Here is a 17,389-nt window from a genome sequence, read left to right as displayed (position 1 = left end):
GTATATTAGCCTGAGCAAAACTTCACCTAGTTCCTTGTATAGAAAAGTTGTTAATCATTTCCCCTCACCCAAAGAACAGAAAAACACTGTAGATTATTTAATATTTTGTTTATTTACAAAGAAGCAAACCTGATTTTTTGTAATCATCTTAGCAGCAAGATGTACTCAGTAAGAGTACGGGTACATAGTCTGGTCATGCAGAGAGAAAATTAGAAGGGAGAAAGTCCAGCTAGAACTCAATCTAGCTACTGTTATAAAAAATAACAAATACATTAATGACAAAAAGAGGGTCAAGGAGAAGCTCCATCCTTTATTTGACTTGGCAGGGAAATATCGTCATTAAAGATGAGGTTGAGCTACTTAATGCCTTCTTTGCCTCAGTTTCTAACAGAAGGACCAGATGTCCCCAGGGTACCCACCCCCCGGAGCCAGAAGACAAAGACAGGGAGCAGAATAAACCCCCTGTAATCCAGCAGGAAGTAGTTAGTGACCAGCTGTGCCACTCAGACACTCCCAAATTTTTGGGCTGGAGGGGGTCCACCCAAGGGCACTGAGAAAACTGGCAGAAGAGCTCACCAAGCCACTTTCCATCATTTATCAGCAGTCCTGGCTAGCCAGAGAGGTCCCAGGTGACTGGAGGTTAGCCAGTGTGATACCCATCTACAAAAAGGGCTGGAAGGAGGATCTGAGAACTACAGGCCCGTCAACCTGACCTCAGTGCCACAGAAGATCATGGCACAGGTCACCTTGAGTGCCATCACATGGCAGCTGCAGAACAACAAAGGGATCAAGCCCAGCCAGCATGGGTTTAGGAAAGGCTTGTCCAGCTTGACCAGCCTGTTCTCCTTCTTTGACAGGGTGAATTTGACTTAATGGAAGAGGGAAAGGCTGTGGATGTTGTCTACCTAATCTTTAGTAAAACCTTTTACACTATCTTACCACAGCATTGTCCTGGAGAAACTGGTCCATGAGTCCATGGCATGGATGTGTGTATTTTTTGCTGGGTAAAACACTGGCTGGATGGCCAAACCCAAAGAGTTGGTGACTGGAGTTAAATCCAGTTGGCAGCTAGATGACAGGATCAAGGGCTCCCCTTTAGTCAGTTTGCAGATGAACCAATCTGGATAGAAGTGTTGATCTGCTGCAGGGTAGGAAGGCTGTGCAGAGGGGTCTGGATGGGCTGGATTGATGAGCCAAGGCCAATGGTATGAGGTTCAACAAGGTGCCAGGTCCTGTCAGCAACAGGGTTGCAACAGCACCATGCAGTGCTGCAGATGGGGGGAGGAGTGGCTGAGAAGATGCTCAGTGGGAAAGGACCTGGGGGTGCTGGTTGACATTGGCTGAAAATGAGCCAGGTGTGCCCAGAGGTCCAAGAAGGCTGATGACATCCTGGCTTGTATCAGGAATAGTGTGGCCAGCAGGGCCAGGAAAGGGATCATCCCCCTGGACAGAGGCCACACCTCAAACTCTGTATTCAGTTTTGGGATGCTCAATACAGGAAGGACATTGAGGTGCTGGAGCATGTCCAGAGAAGGGCAATAGAGATGGTGAAGGGTCTGGAGCACAAGCTGAGGGATTGTTGGGGCTGTTTGGCTTGGAGAAAAGAAGGCTCAAGGGTAACCTCATTGCTCTCTACAACTCTCTGAGAGGAAGTTGTGGCAAGGTAGAGGTGAGTCTCTTCTTCCAGATAACAAATGATAGATCAAGAGGAAAATACTTCAAATTGCACTAGGGGAGGTTCAAGTTGGATATCAGGAAAAATTTCTTCACTGAAAGAGTGGTTAAACATTGGAATAGGCTCTCCAGGAAAGTTGCTGGAGACATCTTTGGAAGTGTTCAGAAAACAAGTAAATGTGGCACTTTGCAATATAGTTTAGTGAGCATGGTAGTATTCAGTCAAAATATGGAGTAGATAATCTTGAAGGTCTTTTCCAACCTTAATGATTCTATGAAGAAAAATAGAATACCTTAAAAAAGTCTACATGGGGACAGTGCAGCTTGGATCCTTTTCCCATGTAAGATAGCAAACTGCCCATCAGAGGCAAGGGAGTCAGTGTCTCTGGGAAGATTTTCAAAGCCCATCTGGGAAGATTCTCAAAGTACAAGAAGCAGCTGGGAAAGCCTTGTTCTTCGGTATCTAGGAGGCTGTGTCTCCTGTTTTCTCCTGGACACAATGGAGCAGTCCGTGTCTTGAGACAGATGGTGAAGGAATGATGATAGAAGAGGAATAGTTCCCGAAGCCTTCCCAGCAACAAGTAGCCTTAACTCCTCTGAACAGCCCTTTTCAAGCACAATCCAAGCCAGTGGGTGACCATGCACCTGGGACTCATAATGACATTCAGGATGCATACTGCAAAGTCAGGTAACAGTGTAGGGGCAGGAATCTCAATGCTTGGACAGATAGAGATAGGAAAGAATTAGTTCTAGTTGACACTCAGAGCTGTGACAGAAGCGTTAACAAGTTCAATATCCTTGAACTTTTTGGTATAAATTCCCTTAGAAGAGTTTTTAAGAGATAAGAAGAACTCTTAGCACATGGCTGGTATTTCCCCATTGCTGAAAAGTCCAGAAATACAGCAAGAAAATGGACAGATGGTACAAATGGTGAATGCAGAGATCTTCCTTTGCCTTACCATTTTTCTTCTGTGGCTTTTTCTAAGCCAGATCAGGGCATGTAGAGGAAAAAGAAAAACGAAGTCTGTGCTATCCCCATTCTTTGCAAATGGATTGAGGTTTTCTTTTCAGTAAAGGTGTTGATTTGTGTGTTAGTTTTCTGGGCTCCTTCACCACATCTTTGCTGCTAATTAGGCAATGGTTTCCCTTCAGCAGTGGAAGGAATGGGCAGCACTGCTGTGATGTTTTCCACTTATACAGGATGTGGGATGAACTATTCTGCAATCAGCTTATCATAGTCAAATAACTGTAGTTTGCCAGCAGGGCAGAAAGGCTTTCGATTTCATGAAAAATATTGTAGCAAGAATGGGAAACTGTGTGAGTTCTTTTTACTGCCACCATCAGAGCTGGAGGAAAGAAAGAGAGGGAGGGGATTTCCCCAGTATTTTTAACTCAATAATGGGGATTTCTTTTTTTACACTGCATTGCTTAGACAGCTGATGCAGTTGTGGCTCTGAGCCAACCTTAGAGACTCCAAGGTCTAGACTCTAAAGTCTAAAGCTGGACCAAATAGCTTAGAATGTAATCTCTGATTAAAACTTAAAGTGAGGACATCACAGAAAAAAATCACAGCCTTGGTCAGTCAGGAGGAGATGTCTTCATCCATTTCATCATCAACCCCAGCACTGACTGGCAGCGCTATTGGCCCCTGTATAAAATCTAAGATCCACATCTTCAGGCATTTCTCTGTCCCATTAGAGGTTTTTAGGCCAGTATGAGGCAAACTGATCATATGCCTGCTCAGCCTCAAAGCTGAGTGCTATTTTACACCAAAATGCAGAGCATGGAAGTGCGGGCACAGTCTCCTACCAGGAGCTGGGAAAGGAAAAATGAATTGGTGAGATTTGGAATGTCACTTGAGAACTGTGAGGAGTTTCTACGCCATCGGAGCCAGTATTAACAGAAAAACAGATTTGATTGTGAAGGTAAGTCCTTGTTTGCCTGTGTTCTCCAGCCTCATTAGTGAGCAGTCCCGATGGGATTGATGCTGAAGTTACATTCATGTCCTGAGGAGAGAAACTGTCCATCTAGCCTTCCCTGCAGAGGTGGCCTTTCCCACCTGTGGGTCTCCTCCAGGCAGATCCTAGACAGAGCAATGGCTGTACTGGCTTTGAAGGTCCCTCAGAGAAAGGTAGGCACCAGTGTTTGGGACCTGGCTGGAGAAGGCTGTTTTGCATGGCTCCTCATCCTGTCTTTGTGACAGAGGTGGAGGCTGGGAGAAGGAACAGGCAGCAATTGCTGCTGGTGTGCAGGGGTCAGTTGGAGGGCCCCCCTTCCCACTCCCCTCTGTTACACTGACAGTGTCACTGTCCTGCAGGTCCAGTGGGTCAGGAAAGTCAGTGTCCAGCTGGCACATGGCCTCAGCCGGTTGTGAAACTGCTTTGTCCATCACCTTCTCATCCTGTTCCAGAACTGGTGTTGGTGAAGAGCCTTCACTCGACTGGAGAGCTCCAGGAACAGCCATGGCCTGTTGGGCTTCACCTGCTGTCTCTTCCATGAAGGAGCTCTTTTGGGAGCCCTGGGTTGCCTCGATGCAGTGAAAGAAGTTGTTGGGCAACATATTGATGTCCTCTGCCAATGTGCAGAGGTCTGGAGAGGGGAGAGCCTGGTAACAGTCGCCATCCTTGCTGCCACTGCCCTCCTGGCTGAAAGGCTCGTAGGTGAAGTAGACCTGACAGGGCTCGATCTCAAAGGAGTTGGAAAGGTGGAAGAAGAAGTAGCCTTGGTTGGTGAAGCAGCTGGATCCAGAGTGCACACTGGTTTCTATGGGAGGATCAGGAGTCAGGGTTCCCTTGGAAAGTAGGAACCGGGATTCCTGGTCATTCTTCTGCATCACCTCGAGCATGGAGATCTCAGGGATTGTGCTGTTCACGCAGTAGGAAGATGTGGAGAATGGGGAGGAGAGCCATTTCTGATGGGGAAGAAACACACAAGAGAGAGACTGTGACCACCAAAGTATAGCACTCCGAGAGGAACCAAAGGTTTCTTCTACTGACTGGCCACAGCAATCAAGTGACCTATTTTCTGTCCAAGCAAGGGTTACCAGAGATGGTGGGGAGGGAAATTCCCATTCATGATGTCTCATCTGCAGGACTTTCAGAGAAAGTATGTCATTCTGTCACATTAAAATTAAGAGTGGATCTTGTCAGCCTATGTTTTGAGCTTTCTGGAGCAAGGAATTTAAGATGGAGAATTAAAATGAAAAAAAAAAAGGGAATAAAAAAGGTAGGAAACACCCTTACAAGACCATAAGATGAAGTGAAGCATGAAAAACAGTACTGAGGTGCATCTCATGCAATCTATTCCTAGGTGCTGAACAAGCTTCTGATATATCCACATGGCCATATGCAGATTTCTTGTCTAAAGTGCTCTTCCAGACCCCTTGTGCCTAATTTTCATATTCATCATGAGCAACATCCTTCAGTGCATCATTATCCTTAAAAATAAACTGGTTTCGCTAACACTCAAATACATTGCCTTTAGGGCTTGTAAAGCAAATTTTTCAAGTTCTTTCTGCACTGATTATATCTTGAATGCCCGCTGCACAACCCCGTCCCCCTATTCTGTACTCTTTCCCTGTAGTTTAAGCTTTCTAAGCCTTTTTACACCTTTGGCTTTTCCAAAGCTTTGCTGTTTCTGAATCCTCTGCAGTTTGTTTCCGTCCTTCTTAAAGCAAGATGCCCCTTGGGATCACCTCCCACGTCTTGCATCTGATGCTCCCTTTAATGCTGCACAGAATGGTAATTGTCTCCTTGCAGCTGCCCATACTCACAGAGAGCCTAGGGGAGGGGAATAGTGGAGTGGAAAAAGAAGGGAAACAGACAAGAATGCAAGGAATTGCATTGCAAGCTAAGTGCTGTCCAGTGTGATGGCAATTCACAACAGGAGCAGAGGAGAAGCTCGCAGCAGGAAATCTGTGGAAGAGCTGGGCAGCCTAGGGCAAGTAGGGAGGCACTGAACTGGGAGGGAGTGGGATCTTGAGAGGCCAAGACCCCTCCTGCAGGTCCATTGTTGTCTCTCAGGCTGCCGATTATGGGAGCAGGGTGCTGTGCTTTGTGTGGTTTGCCATTTCTTTGTTCTGTAATTAGAGATGCCTCAGCTGAGTGTCAGGTTTTAGAAGGTCAGAAAATAGAACTTGAGCAGAGAACCCAGCAGCTGGTGCTACAGGCGCGTATATCATGTGTGCATGGGTAGGTCTATCTGTCCTGGGCACGTGCAGCTGGGTGTTCCTTTCCCTCATTTCTCTCCACTATGGTTCCATCCCCAGCCTCATACCTGAATGTCACCTCCGTGAACCGAAATAAGCGGGGGAAAAAACTTCTCAGGGTCTGGGATGTGAATCTTCAGTATCTTCTTAAACCTTGAGGAGAGACAATGAGAAGGACAAATGAAGCAGGGCCTGGTCCTGATCACTGTCACTGTAGTGGGGGTGAAAGAGTGCCCTGCAATTCACAGGTACTGCCCTGGCATGGGGGAAGAGGTAAAGTTGAGCCTGAGAACTGTCCTTCCTCTTGAATGGTCTGAGAGGCACTACTGAGCCACGACATGAATAGAGATGAGACAGATAAACCTGGCACTGGAAAATACATTTCCCCCAGCCTTTTCCCTGGGGAAGGACAACCCCTGGTTTTACTGCTTTCTTCCCTGCCTTGCCTGGTCACCTTAACCTCTCCACCTGCCCCCTTCAGCCCCTGTCCTGATGACAAGCTGAGCAGGCCTCCCTTGTTTCCAAGTTCTCGTTGCTGTGAGCTGTTTGTTCTTTGTTTTGCTATCACCACAATGACTCAGGACCATGTGGCCTGAGCAGAGCCATCACTGGGATGAGAGCTCTGCCACAGCTCTTTCCTCCTAGCAGGATGCTGCATGGCATAGCTAGGGCACACTGGCTGTTCAAGCCATCTGAATGAGTATGCCCTGCATTGTCCAGAGGCCTCTCCTTCCCTGGAACCAGTGTGTTGTCATCCTGAGGCAGCATGGGGTGATCTAATCTGCTCCTCAGCTTCACAGAGTTCTTGGATCATCTTATCATCCCTTTCCTGAAGCTTTGCTGTAGGATGTTTTAAGGAAAAACCCTCCCGACCTCTGGAGGCAATCAGTATACTCTCTGAAGTATCAGAGCTTGCTAGCTCTTGCATATAAACTACCTTACATCATTGCAGATGCTATTTTTATTCATGCATGTCTAATCCTTCCTTGCATCTTACCTCAGCATTATTCTGCACTCAATTCCCCTAGGTTAATTATACTTTGTGGAGAAAGGCGGCCTTTTTAACTCCCTCTGTGCTGTACATCTAGCACTTCCTCAACTTTGTGTAGTGACTCAGGGTAAAATAGTGACCAGTGACTTTCTCAGTATCCATCTTTCTTCAGCATGGTTCTCTATCTTTCCTTACGGAGAAACCATCCAGCCTCTGCAACTTCATCCCTAAGAATGTTTGTCCCTGTTCCCTGCCATAATATCAGCACCCTGCTTCTTTACCCCTGACCTGAGATTAGAAAACCTGTGACTGTTTCTAACCTCGTGCCAAGCTGAGAGGTCACTGTTCCTATTATTGTGTTGAATAACCTTGTGAGACACTTTCAGTCCTTAATAAAAGCAGTGTCTGGGTAGAAACACTGGCAAAGAGGTCTTGAAGCATCATATAGGTTTTATCAGTGTATGAGGACTGCACAGACCAGGGAGAATAAGAACTGTGCTCCTCACTCAGGAGTTTTGCCTGCAGGCCCAATGTCATCTCATCCTGCCTGAGCTCTTGCTGGGATGTTTACTTGAGAAGGAAGTGGTAACCAGGCTTGCTTGGTCCTCGCTACAGGGAGAGTTCCCAACCCAGTGACCTGCTTTTGAAGAGGCAATTTTGATGCATCCCTGCCAGGAAACACCACTCTAACCCCTGGGCAACAGATGTGCTGATGCAGCTGTTTTAAATTTAGCCAGGCCATGGCACCAGGTCACAGGAGAATGGCACAATACGACAGTCCTGGTGAAACCACATCGTCTTGGGTGGTGTTATTTTTCCACAGGCAAACATCAGTCTCAGCAGGTTGGGCTATAAACCGTAAATTGTTTAGCTTAAAGCGATCTCTATCCTGAGTAACACCAGGTGAAAAATAATCAGAGTTTTGAGAATACACACAAGATACAGGAGAGGAACAGAAATGTAAACGTAATTCTCAATTACCATTTCAGGGTCCGTAAATTAATGAGGAAGGCAGTCCCAATGATCACAAAGATGAAAGTGCTCACTATCAGAACTGGCAGAACTGGCTGGGATGTTCCTGCAAGATGAGAAAGAATGAGGAAATGGCTGTTAAAATCTAACCAGGATTCTGAAGCTAGAAGCTGCAGCCCTTTCATGGCTGTTCAAGGTGATCAAACTGGACCTTTGTTACAATTTTATATCATATTATTATCTAGAATTTTAATATACAGGTCAGAGTATATGCGAGTTCTGCTGTGTTGTGTAGGATGCCTTTGAGCTGACATGGGTTTCAGAGTCTAAGCATTGTTTAACAGATTATTTGTGCTGAACAAACAAAGCTTGAACTGCCTGATCATAACAGCACCACAGCTAGGGGTGGCCACAGATGAGGTGGCACAGCCAGCTAGTTGAGGTGTCCACCAACCTGTTTCATTGCCAAGGAAAGCAAGGACTCCTAAAACCAGCTAAAGTGGGGTTGGAGGCTTGAAACAGCATTAATGGTCAGTGTGGGAGAAGGAGTCATGGGGTTCACAGGTCTCTAAGAAGGCAAGAGCATAAGGATAGAGAAGGGATCAAGGGACTGGCTTCTTTCTTCGGAGAGGTGTAGGGAAGTGTTAGGAGGCTAGGAAGATTGTGACTTTGCACCATATATTAGTACTTGGATTGTAGGGTTTGGACAAAGAGACCGGGTTCCCACGTTGCCAGAGCTGCCAGCACTCCTCAGGCTTGTTTGGTATCATCTCAAACATTCCTTAATCTGTCTCTTTCACACATATCTCCCCAGAGCACCTTTGCTTGGTCTTGCTATTCTCGTGCCTGTTTCCTCTGCCTGCCCCTCATCTCCTCCCATCCCTCGTGTCCCTCGGCCTGGTCAAGCAGAGAATCTCTGGAGCAGTTAGGAGAGAACAGAATAAAATAAAAGACGGAGGGGACATTTTTAGCACATTCTTACTTTCCCTGTCCTTGAGATGCTACTCAGATCACTTTGTCTCCTCTGCCTCTGGTACCCTGGTTATCTTTGGGTCTTGGTTGCTATGACAACTGGTTGCGGCTGTATCCTATTCACTGACATCACACACTGTCAAAATTTGATCGCCACAGCAACACAGTGCCCTTTCTAAACATAGCTCCTCTGTTTCTACCAAGACCAGGAACAATAGGGAGGGGTTGAGCAGAGGCAGGATTGGGGCAACATGAGCAGGAATAACCTCCACCTGCTTATTTTTTGGAAAAAAAATGACAGAGGCCACAGACACCAACTCACCACAGGGCACTATCTTCCAAGGCTGGAAGTTCATACGGTGACTGATGCAAATGTCAGCAGACCTTTTTTGAAAGAGTCTTATCATGCATGTAAGTCACTAAATTTCTCCCAGTTTCCATGAGACTTTGCTTCCCAAGCTCGGGTGTTACTCAGCTCAGGAGCTCAGAGCTGTTTCACTGCATTTCACTGATCAATACCTCCACTGAACTGGGCCATTTTAGGAAGGTGGGAGAATGTTCCCAGGTAACATTAGCATCTGGAAAAATGCCAATCCTGGCCACTGCTTCTGCTGGTTAGACATCTGGCCTTACTGCTCTGGGGAAGCAGTCCCTGATTTATATCTTGTGCATTTTGCCTGGTTTTTCCAAGTCAGAGGGGCTTTGCTAGGGTAAGGGAGTCTTTGCCCTTAAGCTGTGATGCTGAGATGATCTCACCTAACTGATCAGGAGGGACAGTTTTCAACCTTTCTATTACTCTTTGGTCAACACAGGTCTCCCTACACATCCTTCTTCAGCTTCTCACCCTGTTTTGGCCATTCCACCTTGTTTGCCCTGAGTCCCTGTTTTCCCCTCCAGGTCAGACTACCTGACTTACCCTTATGGTCAGCATGTGTCGTCCACAGGACTGGCTTGCTCCAATCACTCCACACGCCTTTGTAGTTGCTTCTGGCACTTGGCCTTGCACGGACAGCTGCTTCATATTTAGAGTCGGGTGAGAGTCTCTCAAAATTTGCCCACATCTGGTCCTGTTCAATGGGCAAGTTCGCAGCCTCCTGGGAATAGGGCAAATTTAGAACATCATCAACACCCTAGTTTACAGCCTTACATACCCATTTTCTCCAAAACCCTCAGAGAAGACTTGTCTCAAGTCCTTACACCTCGTGCACGGCTTGTTCACCCTGAAGGAAAATTCTTCTTTGCTTTGCTTTTCCCATACCTTTCAGGTCTGTCCTGGAACTGTCTGAATGTTTTTGTGGCAGCACTAAGTAAAATAGGATCCCCATCTGTCTCCTTGTCATCACCAAACACTGGCAGTAGGTGACACAGATAAAAGGGCAGGGGCTGTCATCCTCCCTCCAGCTTCACCAAAACTGTTTACATCCTGAGAGGAGGCCCAGGAGCAGGTCTTGGGGGACATAAACAAGACCAGGATTCATCCAGGACTCATATGGTAACATGTCCCAGCTTCCCCCTCTGTACTCACCTCCCAGGACTGACTCATGTGTCGGTACCGCACTTGGTACTCCCGCATCCCATCCAAATAGTGAGAGGAAATATTCAGGCTCCATGTTAGGTTGGAGGTGTTTTCAGTTATGTTAACCAGCTGAAGGTCTCCTGGAGGCCTCAGCTTTACTGGAAAGAGAGAAGAGGCAGGGCTGATATCCCCATACTCTGTCTATAACAGGACTGCACATCAAGCCCCTCAGCAGCAGAACATCTCCTTGAGACGGGTAAACTCACAGAGTGAGAAAAACAATGTCACAAGCAGATGTTTTCTTTCTGGATTAGTGATCTGAATCATTTCAGCAAAGACTGAAACATGCCAAAGCTGTCTTAAAGAAGGGTGGAAGCACGTAACTAGAGAGGGGCAGAGAAGAGCAGCAAGACTTTCCATCCTTCCTGCAGCACACATTTTTCATGAGGGCAGCTGAACTATCATCACCTGTTTGAAGCCAGATATGGGACGGGACAGAATATGGCTGGCATGGCACTGTGTTACAGAGGAGCAAGTGGCAGGAGTCAACATTGGGTCATTGTAGCAGAGGACAAGCAAAAGACAAAGGCCTAAATTCAGCTGTGGGTGTTGTGTAGGAGTGGATGAGGAAGGAAAATTAGCTATCCTCTCATGGGGAAGCTTCAGAGACCAGAAGGCAGATGAGTACTCACTATTTGTAAATGGATTGAAGTTTTTTATTTGCTCAGGTATTTTGGTTTTATTCTTTCCAGTGTGGCAATGGACAGACAAGTTAAGACGGTCTGAAACGGTGAAGCACTGATTCTGCAAGGAAAATTAACCATTAGTGACAATAAAACCTCATGAATAAGCATTCAAATTTCTAAGCATTGCCTATGCAGAAGATGATTAGGCATACTTGATATTACTGCGCTGTGAACCCCGATGAGGGGAGACAGAAATGACGTGGCCTCTATGTTATCAGAAGGTTAATTAATTACTTTATTCTGTACTATATTACACTACGTTTCATTACATCTAAACTGAATCTGCCAAGCACTCAACTCTGCACACAACTGCACGACTGCACAGAATCTCGTGACTGTCAGCCGACAGTCCCAACACACACACACACACACACACACACACACACTTGGCCCTGATAGGCCACGGAAACAAAACACCATCACTTTGGGTAAACAATCTCCATATTGCATTCTACTTCTGCACAAACACAGGCACAGCAAATGATAAGAACTGTTTTTCCTTTTTCTGAGGTTCAGAGAATGTGAAACCCAGAAAAATACTTGGGAAGAATTGTGTCTTGCATTTCTCTGCAAAGAGAAATGTGGCTATATACTTGACAGTAAATATAGAAGGTATTTGTGGCAGAGGGCATAAATCTCAGTGGTGAGTGAGGAACCAAAAATTTATATTTCATGTGGTTGGATTTTTTTTGTCTGTTTATTGCCAAGAAGGGCACAAAACATTGTGATACGCTAGTTTCTTGGGATTCCTGTATGTGCTGACTAAGCAGGAGAAAAAGTTACTCTCTATGGGTGACATTTATTGAGAAATTTTATTTTTACCAGATCATTTTATATTCCCTGGTAAGACTGAAACTGCATTAGTATTAAACTTGACGCTTGAAATGCAGTGATAATGAAGGGCCACATACATCATACAGTACTGAATAAGCAACAGAGAAATTAGCTTGATTAGAAAGAAAAGATTTTGGAGCTATATACCAACCCTGCAATCTGTCTTTGCACATGATATGAAAATGTATGAAAACTTGTATGTCATTAGAACTGGTTGTGACTTTACCAATAAAAATATTAGCTCAAATTTGGGTGGGTGTTTTCTGAAAACATGGGAACTGCATTGACTCTGGATGTGACTGAGGGAAGTACAAAATGGATCCAAAATAAGACTGATTTAAATAAAGAAAATAGTTAGAAGATTTGCATCACCATTAGCTCCAATGATGTGTTGCTGTTGCATTTTGCACTAGACAAATTCACACCACGCTTCACAGCAGCTAATGATCTGGAAAGTGGTATTGATAATTTCTAGGAAAAAGAGATCAAGAGGTGACCTCAGAGCTGGTGGTGATGCCCATCCCTCCTCAGAGGAAGGGATTAGGGCCAAACACAAGTGATTGAGACATGGGACACTGCCTATGATCTGTCTGTCCTGCAGCTCTTCTGCGTGTGTCAACACAGCATGGCCCAGCTCACAATGAAGCCAATCCCTCCTGCAGGGGAATCCACTGGAGGCACGTATATCAACAACACACAGCACCAAGCCCAATCCCTGATCTGGACTCAGGGATTAGGTTTGGGCTTTTTATACTACCCCTGGATGTTGCACTGTTTATATACCCAAAATGCATTTATAAATCCTTTCCCCTTCGTCATTAGCCAGGACATTCATCCAAGATGAATTACTCACATTAACATTTTGGTTGAAGGTTTTGATGCATTTCCTCAGTCCTGTCATATGCTCTGCCTTGGGTAATTTGCAGTGCTTCTTGCGTTTTGCAGGTGAGGGATAGAACTCCAGTGAGCTGGAAAGTTATAGTTTGTAGTTAGTCAAATATTATGTAACACCAAAGGACTTTTAAAGCATTTTACATCCTACTGTATTTGCTGAACAGGTTATGGCAAAGATTTAATCCTACTTTCTCTCCCCATTGTATCACTCAGATAAATTTTATGTGCTGGCACATGGAAGTCAATGCACCCCAGTTATTTCAAGGCAAAGATAACAGAAGATTTCCAGTTTCCAAGATTTCACAAAATCCTCTTCCTTTTTTCTCTGCTTCCTGTTGATATCAGAGGGCATACAGAGCCCAAACTCACCTACAGCAACATGGCCCTGGAGGACAGATGCCTGTTTCAGCCTCTCTAGGATTTACAGGTCTCCTTCCAAACACTGACAGTCCGGTAGGATCTCAGATACTCAGTGACATGTACCTTGTGAGCCAGGTCATGTCTCAGTCGGCCAGGACAGTGCATCTCAAATGGCAGCACTACTGTAACCTCTCTTCTGCCCTGACAAGAGAGCCCCAGCTGAGCTATGGCATGGGGTGTGACAGGGTAGAGAACATCTGTGGGGCTGCAGCTGGGACAGTGTCTGACAGAGGTGCCTCTTCCAGCTCTAAGGCTGGATCAGGCCTAGGACTCGCTGACAGTGGGGAGGGTTTTCTTCCTAGAGCCCCAGTCAAAGAACGGCACCGTTCCACATCCAGCCCCAATTCCAGCCACAGTCTGTGATTCACACCCATAGAGCAACAACAGTGTTTTAGCGTTCTAGGGCCATGCACCAGCTCCAAGACATATTTGTAAATCTAACCCAATTGGAGGTGTCTCTATGACAGTAACAAGTAACCCACCCAATGACAGAATCACACCGAGCCTCTCCTTATGGCAGGCACCCAGGGCAGTCCTGGGCTTGGCTGGTAAGCCTCTTGGCTGCAGATGTCCTATTTGGAGATGACAGAGACTCAGCCAGCCCCCACTGCAGTACTAGCCAAGCACCTCCCCTCTGCTGGGAGGCATATGGGAGAGGAAAACATCGTGAACTGGAAGAGATGAAAGAGCCAGGGTAGAGAATCAGGACAGTATTTTTCTTCATTCATTATTTCTCAAGGTGCAACAGCTTGAGTTGCACAAACAATCTCAGCTCATCCTGGCAATCGTCAAATGGCCTCTGTATAACTCCAGTTCCACCCTTGTCTCCAGCCCCATCTCTATACATCCTCGCTTTCCATTGAAAATGCCTTTCAGTCCTGAGGATGCCTGCCAAGGAAGAGGGATTTTTTGAAAAGTGAAGTTCTGATAAAGCCATGGAGCTGGAAGATGGGTTGTGCTAGACAGTTTGGGACTGTCAAATGGCAAATACTGAGCAGTGGCTGCCAGCATCTCAGCTCACATGGAGATAGAGACACAGTTCAAGACAAAACTCCTCAGCTCTATCCACTACACCTGGCCTGAGAAGGGGAAGCCTACATTTTTGTAAAGTGGCATTGTTTTTCCTCAGTCTTTCCAGTCACCCACCTGTCACAAAAGCCTTTCTTTGATAAAATCTCCAGCTGACATGGTGCTTCAGCCAGGTCCCTGCCCGGGTCCCAGTCACAGAAGAGAGCTGCCCGTGAGTCATACCAACAAGTGAGGCTGGAGGTACCTGCAAGCAGAGAAGAGGCAGACAGCAATGTGGCTCAATTAGCAACGATGCTTGGCATTAATCATCACCCCAGACAATGCTGCCCCATCCCAAACTACAGACTGAATCTTCTGCTGGACAAGTCCAAGTAAGAAAGGCAGTGCCACTCATTTCTCTATATCTTTGTAGGCTGATGTGCTCATCAGAACACCTCCTCTGGCTGCACGTTACAACACAAACATTGCACAGCAATACGGGGTACACACACTGCCCTGGCTGACTGCCCTCCCTGTTCACCCAGCTGGCACAGGTGAAAGGAATCGCTTCTTACCTTGTGCTGAGTCTGATGCCCACGAGGGAGGCATGAGGCTGAGCAGGCAGAGGTGAGACAGAAGCAGCAATGAGGGCTTCATCAGTACTGGCAACACACTGAAAGAGAGAAGACACCCCCACAACACAGCTCAGCAATGGAACTTAGGAAGATGTCGAGATGTCATCTCACAGGAGGCATCCACTGTCCTAGGATGCAGTGCCAGTCTTCTAGGTTCAGAAACTCATATCCCTTCCACTCCGGAGTCTGCACATTTCCCTCAGCACCTCATTGTTCTCCTGCCTTGGGTGCTCTGCTCAGCAGTGAGGCTGTCCACAGGGCAGCACAGAGGCTGTTTGCAGGTATCATGTCTCCTGAAAATGCGTGAGTGAGTGCACAGCAGTCGGTGTGCGTTGTCTCAGGCTGGCTGCTGACTCAGGTAGAGAGTGCTGCCTCGGCTGTGCACAGCTTGTGCTTTGAAGAGCTTTTTTTTTTTGGTAAACCCTAGGGCTGAAATAACTAGGTGCTTGCTGAGTAAGAGGGTCCCTGGATGCAACTGACAGAAGTTAGTTGCAGAGCTCATGGCTTAGGAGGCAGATTTTGAATAGCATGTTTCAGACAGGTAGGGGAATCAGGGAGAAGAAAGTGTTTACCATGTTCTAGAAAGTCAAGGTTTTACCATATCAAAAAATACTACATAGTAGTGCACAAACTATGCATCATCTTCTCCAAGTAGACCCTCGCTCTGCCTTGGAAATTAATGATTTTAGGCGTATCAGAAAATTTGGGCTTTCTAATTAGGAAACTCAGCAGCAGCCCTCATCCAGCCAAAGCACCCAGGGAGCCTCCTTGTCTTATAAAGCCTGTACAATTGTGTTCCATATTAGACAGACTGGCCTTACAGTCTTCTCATCCAAGCCTCTCTCTCCCCCCATCCACCCGGACATCTGGACCTTGAGATCAGCCTTTGTCCACAGGAGAAGGAACCACCCTCACCTCTCACCAACCCTGGAGCTCAGGCTGACCTGAGGAAAACTAGATGGAAGCTCCACTGGACCTTGCCGGGACTGCCAGAGGGGTGTGAAGAGAGGGTTTATAAAGGGCCGGCGTGAGCTTAATACCAATTCCCGTTGTGATAAAAGATTAGGTTCAGAGGAAGAAAAACATGATGACAACACATTAGAGACAGGAGATAGAAAGAGAGAAAGCGGGCGGCATGGTTGTGAGATGCGGGGTGTGATTTGAGAGGATTGTGGAGAGACAGAGAGATAAATACGTCCTCAGCCCTTCCCAACAGCGAGCAGTTTTGTCAGATTGAAACTCCTTCTAAGATGTTTTCAGATCAGCCACCCCCCATGTGGGAGAGAGCTGGCATTACCCCCTTTACCTTCCAGCTCCAGGCACTGAGCATCCAGATGAAGGGAGTCCCTGTGAGGCTGGATGGCGGCAGGTGCTGAATGTCAAATGGTGAGGGGAAGGGTGAGGGGAAAAAGGGAGAGTGATGAAGGCAGATGTCCTGGCTCAGTGCATGTCCACGAGAGAAAAGATGACTACAGCCCAGCAGTTCTGGTCCAAAGCTGTTTCTCTTTTACGCGCATGGTCTCTGTCTTCTCCCTCTCACCTGTGCACAGGAAGCTGCTGCTTGCCTGCCTTGTCAGACTGAGACAAGGCCCCAAAGTATCGAAAAGGCTAGTAAGGCCAAGAATAAAAAAAACAAAACCAAACCACATTCTACTTCCTGCTGATAAAGCAGTAAGCACAGAAATGGGTTTTAGAGGGGTCAGGTGTTAGCAATGCTCAGACATTCTGGACCAGTTTCAAACCATTGCTGGGAGGCAAAAGAGACCAAAAAGGACCTCTTGGGATACTGGCAAGACCCATATAGCTTCCTCTATTAGACACCCAAATGGATCACTCATATTGCTCTCAGGGTCTACACAAGTTTACAGATCACTTTGAAACTGGGGGCAGGAGTCTGTCTACAGTAGAAATACCATGGACTATTTTGTGAAAAATAGCTGGAGTTGCTGACCTGAGCTACACCTGAATGAAACCAGACATGGTAGCCCCAGTTTTAGAGGATCCATGCTGGGTCATAGTGGGAGTAGAACCAGGTCAATGCTGAGTGTGAACAAGTTTGAGGCACACCCTCACACTTGCAGATGGTGTGACACCACAGGAACACCCATCCCACTGCCTCCCAACCCAGACAAACACCCCATTCACTCCACAGAAGGAAGAACCACCCCTCTCTGACCTGAGCCTGCAGCTAGTCCAGCCAGGCAATACCGCCCTGCAGTAGCTGCAGTGCCTGTTTGGTATGGCTTGTCTATTCAACCAGCCATAAAAAGATACAAAAAATATTTTCACCTTCTTCCAAAGCTTCCTATGCCCTCACCTTTGCAGACAGATAGCCCTTTTCTTTGCCTTCACATTCCAAGCCAAGGCAGATGTACAAATGCAAATCTACAGCCTGATGGTTGCCCGGTTCACAGATAGACACGGACCTGCAAACGTGTCCTCACACCCCTTTCTCTTTTCCATACAGAAATAGAATTCTCTGAAGTGCAGCACATCACATTTCCTGTCTGCTCTGGGCTG

The 17,389-nt window shown here is 46.6% G+C and overlaps 1 protein-coding gene and 1 long non-coding RNA gene across 5 annotated transcripts in view; one reads left to right on the top strand and one right to left on the bottom strand.

Annotated features, from left to right (window-relative positions):
* Nucleotides 1-3,584, top strand: part of LOC119708673 — a 5,671-nt gene extending 2,087 nt beyond the window's left edge. Inside the window, exon 3 of the long non-coding RNA XR_005259136.1 lies at nt 3,455-3,584. This is a non-coding gene — a long non-coding RNA (uncharacterized LOC119708673). The remainder of the gene's footprint in view (nt 1-3,454) is intronic.
* Nucleotides 7-17,389, bottom strand: IL2RB (interleukin 2 receptor subunit beta). Of its 4 annotated transcripts, XM_038155272.1 has the most exons (13): nt 17,187-17,389; nt 16,176-16,477; nt 15,785-15,915; nt 14,810-14,907; nt 14,373-14,499; nt 12,766-12,880; nt 12,285-12,383; nt 11,025-11,136; nt 10,342-10,490; nt 9,733-9,910; nt 7,854-7,950; nt 5,950-6,034; nt 7-4,585 (listed from the first exon to the last, which is right to left on the bottom strand). In XM_038155272.1, exons 2-13 carry the CDS (start codon nt 16,197-16,199, stop codon nt 3,758-3,760), a joined length of 2,043 nt encoding a protein of 680 aa, XP_038011200.1. In that variant the 5' UTR covers nt 16,200-16,477; nt 17,187-17,389; the 3' UTR covers nt 7-3,757. The 4 variants fall into 4 exon arrangements, with proteins under 4 accessions (XP_038011200.1, XP_038011202.1, XP_038011201.1 ...); XM_038155274.1 differs by lacking the exons at nt 15,785-15,915; nt 17,187-17,389 and having other exon boundaries at nt 16,176-16,473; XM_038155273.1 differs by lacking the exons at nt 12,285-12,383; nt 17,187-17,389 and having other exon boundaries at nt 16,176-16,470.

Source organism: Motacilla alba, chromosome 1A, assembly GCF_015832195.1.
Source record: "Motacilla alba alba isolate MOTALB_02 chromosome 1A, Motacilla_alba_V1.0_pri, whole genome shotgun sequence".
NCBI classification, from domain to species: Eukaryota; Metazoa; Chordata; class Aves; order Passeriformes; family Motacillidae; genus Motacilla; species Motacilla alba.
The sequence above is the reverse complement of the archived record's forward strand: the minus strand, read 5'-3'. Positions and strand labels throughout refer to the sequence as shown.